The sequence below is a fragment of the Rutidosis leptorrhynchoides genome, chromosome 1 (assembly GCF_046630445.1).
Source record: "Rutidosis leptorrhynchoides isolate AG116_Rl617_1_P2 chromosome 1, CSIRO_AGI_Rlap_v1, whole genome shotgun sequence".
In the NCBI taxonomy this organism is placed as follows: Eukaryota; Viridiplantae; Streptophyta; class Magnoliopsida; order Asterales; family Asteraceae; genus Rutidosis; species Rutidosis leptorrhynchoides.
In genome coordinates, this window is record NC_092333.1 from 8,870,968 (window position 1) to 8,880,036 (window position 9,069).

General features: G+C 35.5%; 1 protein-coding gene across 17 annotated transcripts; it reads right to left on the bottom strand.

Moving 5' to 3' along the window:
* Window positions 1-3,496: 3,496 nt before the first annotated feature.
* Window positions 3,497-8,806, bottom strand: LOC139886391 (putative calcium-transporting ATPase 11, plasma membrane-type). Of its 17 annotated transcripts, XM_071870198.1 has the most exons (12): window positions 8,605-8,806; window positions 8,427-8,527; window positions 8,255-8,355; window positions 8,031-8,138; window positions 7,514-7,580; window positions 6,929-7,428; window positions 6,789-6,848; window positions 6,582-6,660; window positions 6,396-6,467; window positions 4,976-5,079; window positions 4,518-4,727; window positions 3,497-4,304 (listed from the first exon to the last, which is right to left on the bottom strand). In XM_071870198.1, the coding sequence occupies exons 10-12, from the start codon at window positions 5,020-5,022 to the stop codon at window positions 4,289-4,291; spliced, it is 273 nt and encodes a 90-aa protein (XP_071726299.1). In that variant the 5' UTR covers window positions 5,023-5,079; window positions 6,396-6,467; window positions 6,582-6,660; window positions 6,789-6,848; window positions 6,929-7,428; window positions 7,514-7,580; window positions 8,031-8,138; window positions 8,255-8,355; window positions 8,427-8,527; window positions 8,605-8,806; the 3' UTR covers window positions 3,497-4,288. The 17 variants fall into 17 exon arrangements, 7 of the variants coding, with proteins under 7 accessions (XP_071726299.1, XP_071726301.1, XP_071726298.1 ...); XM_071870200.1 differs by lacking the exons at window positions 7,514-7,580; window positions 8,031-8,138 and having other exon boundaries at window positions 6,929-7,154; window positions 7,339-7,428; XM_071870197.1 differs by lacking the exon at window positions 8,031-8,138.
* Window positions 8,807-9,069: the final 263 nt, after the last annotated feature.

Consider the following 9,069-nt stretch of genomic DNA (forward strand, 5'->3'; position numbering starts at 1 on the left):
TTTCTGCAAATTAAAAATTAATAAAAGAAGTAGGAAAAGTATATTTAACAAAAATCATGTCCATTTGTCATTGACTTTAGGCACCAACAACTTTACTGAAACTAGAGTTCCTCTGCCATTTTCAAGGTTCAATTCCCTTTTTCATTCTTCTAAGCATATTCGAGTAACATATTAACATCTGTTGAACGTTTAATTTCTGAATATTATCCTATTTTTGTCAAAATTACCAGAAATTATGTGAAATTGTTTTGTTTGATCTGTTTTCTTTTAGATGAATTATGATGTAATAAGAGGCCGTTATAAGACCATAAACTAATTACACATAAATTAAGAAATTGAATTTGTTCCTTGTAAAATTATGACAATCATTTGATTTGACCTGTTTGTTAGTTGAAAATTTCAGATTATATGTGAAATTTTTTAGGGTTTTTTTTTTCTTTTTCTTTTAATTACATTTATCAATTTATCAATTATTATCTGTTTCCACAATTTAGGTTAAATTGGTATTTTAAATTGGGTTGAGGATTAACTTAGGGTTTTAAATTGAATGATTGAAGACAGAAAAGATAAGTGAAAAGAAAATTTGAATTGACAAAAATACCCTTACAGTCCACGCACATGATTCCACTTAACGGAAAATACAAAACGATCGTTGATTCCAAGGTCATATGTGAGATATTTTTATAGTTTGAGGTTATCAAAGTCAAAAATAAAGTTTAAAGTCACTTATGTTTTTTGGTACAAAGTTAAAGGACCAACAACGAAATTATGTCTATTTGGAGGTCTGGTGATCTTTATAGGTGGAACATTTGGATGCATATGGCATGTTGTAGGAACATGAAAACCTGGACTAGTACTCTTTGGCGTTCTTTACAAAAGTGCTTTTTTTTTTCTTGGCAAAAAATATTAATTTATATATATATATACAAGTTAAGACTCGCGATTTCGCGGGATTTATGAAATGATGATATAACAAGAGAAACTTCAATCATGATAAAACAAATAAACAATCAAGCATTCTAAAAGTTCAAATATGTAAAATATAAATAAAAAATTTTGTTCAAAATAAAGTAACGGATTTAAATTCAGAAGTAGTAGTAGGGCTAATAGGATCGATGTATAAAGTTGCATGCGGAGATAATGTAACGTTTTTGATGTTTTTCTCAATTCTTCGGTATAGTTTCCCACGCATTCGTTAATGTCATTAATCTTTTGAGGTACTCATCAATTATGAATAATGTCATAGTTTGTTGTCGTGTGGTGATTATCTTTTGAATCTCCGACAAAGCTTTTTCACGTACTTGGTCGGCGTGTAAAACATTATATTTGATTACATATATCTATTTTATTAAAAGAATATAATTAAAGCTACGTGAATCATCTCGACTTGGTTACTAATTAATTGTGATAACATAATGAATGATATTACTACGTATTAATTTAGCTGCAACTTGTATTAAACTACTTAAGTAAAATCATTATACAATAACTATATATAATGATTTTACTTGCTATCGGACGAAGGTGGATAAATGGGAAGGTTGGTATTGGGTATATTGCGTAATCGAGAAAACGTTAGCTGTACCGACCAACTTTAATAGCTAACGGAAACAATGTTTGTCAACCAAAATGAAAAAAGAATACACATGGTGAATCCAAAATCTATTTCAAAATCTATTTCATGCAAAATTGGAGCATCGTTCGTCCCATCACCCGTAACTGCAACACATTCAGACAAACCCCTCAATTGCTTTACCAGCTCCAACTTGTCCGTTGGTGACAATCTTGCCATAACCTGTACTCGTCGATAAATAAATGTAATCTTTACTATGTCGTCCTGACCCATTTACACTATTATTCATTTTGAAAAAGATACATACATAAATAATGTTAAATTTATTATTAAGAGTGGTGCAACGATAATAATTATGGATTAATGATAACATCATAATCAAAATTTTTATTAGTAATACTTTAGGAAAAGAAAATGAACACACACTTGACCACCACAAATGGATACATTTATACACGGATATGTCATACGTGCATTTATTCCAACTTACAACTTCATGGTTAAAGGATCACCTCGATATTATTAGGCCTCGGTAGACCTGGCAAAATGGACCAAAAGTCTTAAAAATGGGTCCATTGGGTTTACTTGAAGACCCAAATGGGTCCAAGCACATAATATAACAAATATCTTAAAGACCCAAATGGGTCCAATCACAATACAAAAATTACTTGAAGACCCAAATGGGTCCAAATGAGTTCACTTCAAAAGATTTGCTTTTCATGCGCGTGTTTCGGCGGCAGTTTACAGCGGCCGTTTTCGGCGCACGATTTCGGGGCGCGTTTTCGGCGAGCGTTTTCGAGGCCCGTTTTCGGCGCCCGTTTTGGGCGGCCGTTTTCGGGGCGCGGTTTCGGGGCGCGGTTTCGTCGCGCGTTTTCGGCGCCATTTTTCGGCGCGCGTTTTCTGCGCGCTTTTTCGGGGCGCGCGTTTTCTGCGCGCTTTTTCGGGGCGCGTTTTTCGGGGCGCATTTTTCGCCGCACGTTTTCTCCGCGCGCTTTTCGGCGCGCAATTTCAGCGCGCTTTCGGCGCGCGGTTCCGACGCGCGGTTCCGACGCGCGTTTTGGGCGCGCATTTTTCGACGCGCGTTTTCGGGGCGCGATTTCGGGGCCTGCTTTCGGCGCCCATTTTGGGTGGCCGTTTTCGTCGCGCGATTTCGGGGCGCGTTTTGGGCGCGCGTTTTGGGCGCGCGTTTTCGGGGCGCGATTTCGGGGCACGTTTTCGGAAGAGATACATCAAAAAATATAAACAAGAAAATTTTTACTAGCCCGACCCAACCGACCCGGGTCTTGACCCAACCCGACCCGGGTCTCGACCCAACCCGTTCGACCCATTTGAATTCTGACCCGTTTCGACCCATGACCCATTTCGACCCGAACCCATTTGATCTTTGACTCAACCCGACCCGTCTCGACCCGTTTGCCAGGTATACCCCCTCGGTAAGAAATATAAATATAAATAATAATAACAAAAAACTTCTATTCATGGTGTGGCCAATGAAGGTTTGAGAAACTGACTGTTCTGATATGCTGCCCACCTGGGTGACCCAAAACAAAACAGGAAAAACCTCATTACATAACAGGTGGAAAATTATTCAGAAAGTACCAACGAAGCATTGCTTCAATGGTACCGCGGTTACACTTGTGTACTCGCAGGGCTAGAGGTCTCGGGTTCGAGCCTCGTCACCCGCTCTAGGAATTGAAATATATTCCTTGAAGGTGGCCCAAAGGGAAGGTTTTACCGACCCGCTCCGGGACTAAGATCCGGCCCGCCTGCCCCTCGGGATGGTTAAAGGGTCGGATCCTCAGAGTGTGGTTCGGGTTTCCTGCCCGAAAGCGCGTGTGTGTGTGCAAATGATGACTAGGCTTCGGTCCGGACTGATACAAGCTTGCCTTTCAAAAAAAAAAAAAAAAAAAAAAAAAAAAATTTATTCAGAAAGTTGTATGGATTGAAATGGAAAGGCAAATTTTGGGCTATTTTTGACCCGTTCTTTAGTTATATATTTCGTGATGCATTCTTAACTCATAAAAAATGGTCCAAGATCGTCACCTCTGCAGTTCCGGTACCATCATATATACATAAACAACTTTTATGAAATGAAATAGATTTGTACCCCGATTTGTGGTGCTAAAATGTGGCCCTTCAATAGCCATACCATTATCGGTGAGTATACCACATTCTTTAGTAATCGCTTTTGTTGTATTAATTATATTCACTTGTAACCATACGCACAGTCACACCAGCTGCTAAACACGTTTCAACTGCTTCCTCAACTCCCGATCTAACCGGATCCTTAATACCAACAACTGCAATCAACGTACACCCATCTGTAGGTATCGGTTTTCGCATTTCAAACTCACCTTCCACACCAATATACGCAACACATAGAGTTCTTAAAGCATTATCTGAATACTCATTGATAACATTTGTAATTAATTTTCTTTTTTCTTCCGTCAATGTAATAATTTACCCATCATCATTGATAATCTTGTCGCACTTTCCCAATACTATTTCCGACATACCTTTGTGGAACACACGTTTTTTACTACCCGGGAGAACAGTAATCACATACATCATCTTTTTTTCGAGTTAAACGGCTCCATTTTTAGTAGTTCAATCTCGCTACGAAAAGTACCAAAATCACAACCCAAAAGCAAACTGTATTCCAATATTGCCGATTCAGCTGGAGTACCTAAAATAAACGTTTTACCGCTTGTATCTTTAACTACCTCGAAACCTGTAAATTCAAATATACACTATAACAGAACTTTTGATAAGTTTTCGGGTAAATTCGGGCACTGCAACAACGATAATCGTTACCACAGTCGCAAAATAGTCAAACATGCTCAATGCATCAACAGAGCTCAACTTCAAAAGCTCATGTCTCATACCTATTTCATCGAGAAACCGAATAGTCAACACAAGAAAAGTCAACACAGCAAAAACTAACCTGATTTTACCAATTATAGTAACAGGACTGTTTAGTTTCACTTGCAATGGCGTCTCGTTTTCTCCTTCTACACTTAATGTTTCCATTAACTTTCCCCATTCGGTTCTCATACCAACCGCTGCAACAAGCATTTTACCTAGCCCGTCTTGCACTTTACTTCCATTAAGAAGAAACGGTTTTTCTTTGTTTATATGCACAGCTTTTGTTTCACTTGTTAAGCCAGATTAATCGATTAACAAAAGTATGGATATAATATAATAGTAATAGTAATATATTATATATGTTATCATTATTAAAATAATAATAATATTAATAGTAATATAAGCAGAGTTAAGTGTTTTGGCAACAATAATGTTAAGGAACATGCTATATCCTTCTATATCTTACTAACAAATTTATGATAAGACATTGAAAATGAAAATAGTAAATGAGACGAGAAAAAGAAGTGAAGAACTAACATTTGGCATATGCAAGCGAAATTAGTTTTGAGCGCTATCGAAAACATGTCTCACCATTCTAAAGTATCTGCAGATGAACCCATTCCTGCAAGCATCAGGGCAACCTGGTCAACATAATAAAAGACATAATTAGCATCATCATTTTTGTATAACTAAGGATAAACATTTAAAATCACATATGCTTTCAACACATAATTTAGAATAATATGTGTTTCTTACAACAAATATAACATTTTTTTGCACGAGTTACCAATTAATACTGTCTTAGCCATGAAAAATTATGATAAATCTCATTCTACAAAATGTCCTAGAATGTTATTATCTCGCAAAAAGAAGGAGAGATCTCATTTAAAGAGACATGACGTATTAAGACACTTATTCCCAAACTCGTCAACAAATACATTATCCTCTGGAAACGTATCATCAAGAAAAAAAGGATTTATTTCAGTCCTTACATAACCATGAACATATCCTCTGTAAAATCCACCTCATAAATCATAAACATGGGTAATAAATATTTATATATTAGTCATAACCTGTGAGAGAAACATACTGTTTAGCACATTCAAAGGAAAATATTTTCTTTGTTCAGCCTTTTCTATGTAATATGCATAAAACTTTCCTATATAAGCCTAAAACAGGTTTCTAAGAGCACGAGGTGTCCGTAGTCCATTCCCGGCTTCCATTTCAGTGTCCATTGTGTAACCGACGCCGGTCTGGTGTCGGCCGACCGTCGGTTCCGGCATCGGTTGAGACCGACAGTGGCAATTGATGCCGGACACCGAATGCTCTAAGCTTTATCTATAAGATAATATCCAAGGCTATGTTAATCTCATCTGCATCCATGTCGAGTTCATTGTTTAACAATCATGATGACGAGAATCATGGATAAGCAGAAATTTAATACATCATATAATTTCATACTTGAAAGTTACCTGAGGGGGTATGCTATATGCTAGAAGCCTAGAACACAGGCCCTTTGATCACCAATTGCATTTCTAACACATAAACCTTTCATCATCAAACAAACACCAACACCCTAACTAATGTGGCTTATATTTAAAAGAGAAAACACGCTTTCACACTCGAAAATTACGCAATTCTAAAAACCCCTTTATATCATTTATAAACAATTTGTTGAAGAAAGTATGGGGCATGGATTTGTAAAAACAATTGGTACAAAATAGATCAAATCCCATGGCTGCAATAATCCCTTAGGCATCGAATGTATCTATCTTGCCCCCACCAAGATATGATAATTTAACCAATTAACTTATCACAATCCCCATGTTACTGTTTTGGTGCATACATTATTTATATAACTTCCCAACAGGATACAAATAGAGTAAATTATACGTATTGTCCCTGTAAGTGCTTCAATTACATATCCATCTAATGTACAACAATTGTCGCCGATTACCTCGGCAGTAGATTTGAGTTACAACCACTTCTTGATACCAAGGAGTTCTTTTGAGAAGCCAATGCAGCCAGCCTATGAGTATACATTATTTAATACACGAGTTATAATCTGAGACAAAGAGAAATAGTTAAGCAGATACCGATAATAAAAATATTAAAAAAATATATATATTGATTCAACTACTACCTTTAACTTCTTCTAGCATATGTCCAACAGGAATTTGTTAATGTTTTCTGCATCCATGTTGAATGCATAATCTAAAGCTCTAAAGAAATATATATGATGTCAAAGACAAAGCAGAGAAAGCCACCCACAGAAGCGTTTTAAGTATCACGAGAACAGGAAAATAAACTTCATGTTGAACGTGATTATTAAGGGTCGGCAGAAACATACCCACACGTAAGTTGCATGACCAGATACAAACTTGCAACTATTGACTGCATCAACACGTGCCTGAAAGATTAGGTGTTAACATTTGATGATAAATCAATCACGCATATATAAAACATACATGAAAATATGGATCTTCTTACCAATCGTCGTTTGCAAAGTGAACACTTCAACGGGAATAGAAAACTCTGTATTTTTCTGAACATTCCCACAAACAGCAGGCATAGGAATTAGATCCTTCACTGTCATCTACTAAAGAACCATGAGCTTCATTAAAACGATTTAATTAATGAAAAAGGGCAGACACACAAACCTGGGATACATGTTTCACAGAGAAACACAACCACTATCGTCATCACTCTATTTACACTATAATAAAAACATCATGTTATTAATACGAACATTTGGTTTTATGCAGCGACTTCAAAATACAATGACAGATATCTTGGTTTCAATCATAGGCTCCTTCCATTTTCCATTTGTGTTCTTGATATTTGTCAAAGGCAAAACAGATTATAATGAAAATCTGCACTTACAGTACAAGTCCACAAACCTCGGTTCCTAGCATCTGAGTCTTCTTCTCGGCGGGAAATATCCTTTGACCAGATAGAAACTTGCAACTACTGGCTGCATCAACACGTGCCTGCAAAATAGAGGTTGAAAAAATGAAGATAAATCAATCACGGATAAAAAATAACATATACGAAAATATGGATCTTCATGCCAACCGTGATTTGTCAAGTGAACACTTAAGCGGTGCAGTAACGGCATGCTTATATAAGAAAGTTCCCTATCCTTTTTTTATAAACATTAACAAAATTTAATTAGTAAAATAAAGAAAGACAGACATACCTGGGATAATGTTTCACAGGGAAACACATCCACTATGTCATAACTCTGTTTATAATATATAATATATAATTATTATTATTATAACATATCATTTAATCAATACGAATAATCGGATTTATGCAACAGAGCATTTGAATGTACTGTAATATCCCACCTAATAAACGTCATTTAAGAACATGCAGAAGTTTGTACAGAATTATTACAACTCAAGTCAGGATGTTAAGATTTCATGCAATTATAATAGGCTTTCTTAATATCCTATGGATTTGTAGCTGGAAGCAGATGAAAGAAAAAGGAGAAACACTAAGATAAAAACCAGTTATGGTAGTTTGATAATAATAAGACTTGTAAACTGATCATTGGCCTAGCAGTTCAGTATTGAGGAAAACTAACAGTGACCCCGAGACTTTGCAGGTCCTCTCCCAGATGGCTGGCAAAATGCCTCCAGAGTGGAGGCATACTTACACGTAAGGTGCATGACCAGATACAAACTTGCAACTACTGACAATCAAGCAATATAAATACAAGAAAAATTGGAAATATAAAGGTAAACCATATGAGATACAGTAAAAATTAGTATATCCACAGTAATAATAATTATAATAATCAATGATTACCTGCAACTTCAAGTACAATTATCTTCAAGTTCGATCTTTATGACTCAAGTCAATCGATCTCAAAGCAATGAATATTGATGTGCAATCATCTGTTGATTAACCTAAAAACATAGATTCAAGAAACAATTAAAGTTTAAAGAACCTTGCAATGAATTTGAATTTGAATGATTACCTGCAACTTCAAGTACATTTATCTTCAAGTTCGATCTTTATGACTCAAGTCAATCGATCTCAAAGCGATGAATATTGATGCGCAATCATCTGTTGATTAACCTAAAAACATAGATTCAAGAAACAATTAAAGTTTAAAGAACCTTGCAATGAATTTGAATTTGAATTTGAATTGATACTTGAAACTGCATCGTGAATTTTAAATCTTGCGATGAATTGAAACTGCATCGTGATTTTAATTTTTGAAAACCCTAATTTCACGGATCTTTGAATCGTTATCCAGAGAAAGGGAGCAAGTTGGGGTTTATTTTTGCATATGAATATGAATATGAATGTGGTGAATGAATCAGATTATCTAGAACCCCTAATTTTATTAAATCGTCCTTGTGTTAAAGATCAGAGGTTAGAGGTTTGAGGGTAATTTAGGGAGATTAATGTTAGAGATGTATTTATTAGCTAAGAGTGTTAGAGGATGATTTGTAGCCATTGGATCAAAGGGTAGTGGAAGGTAATTTTTTTAATCTAAGGGTGTTAAAGGGGGTTTTAGAAATATTTATTAGTTAATAAAGACTCTCCTTTAAGGTATATATATATATATATATATATATATATATATATATATATATATATATATATATATATAT

Coding starts and splice junctions, on each gene's coding strand:
- LOC139886391 (XM_071870200.1), bottom strand. CDS start 5,022: ATGTTTTCGATAGCGCTCAAAACTAATTTCGCTTGCATATGCCAAAT. Junction 4,728..4,975: donor TTCGCTTGCATATGCCAAAT/GTTAGTTCTTCA, acceptor TGGCTTAACAAG/TGAAACAAAAGCTGTGCATA.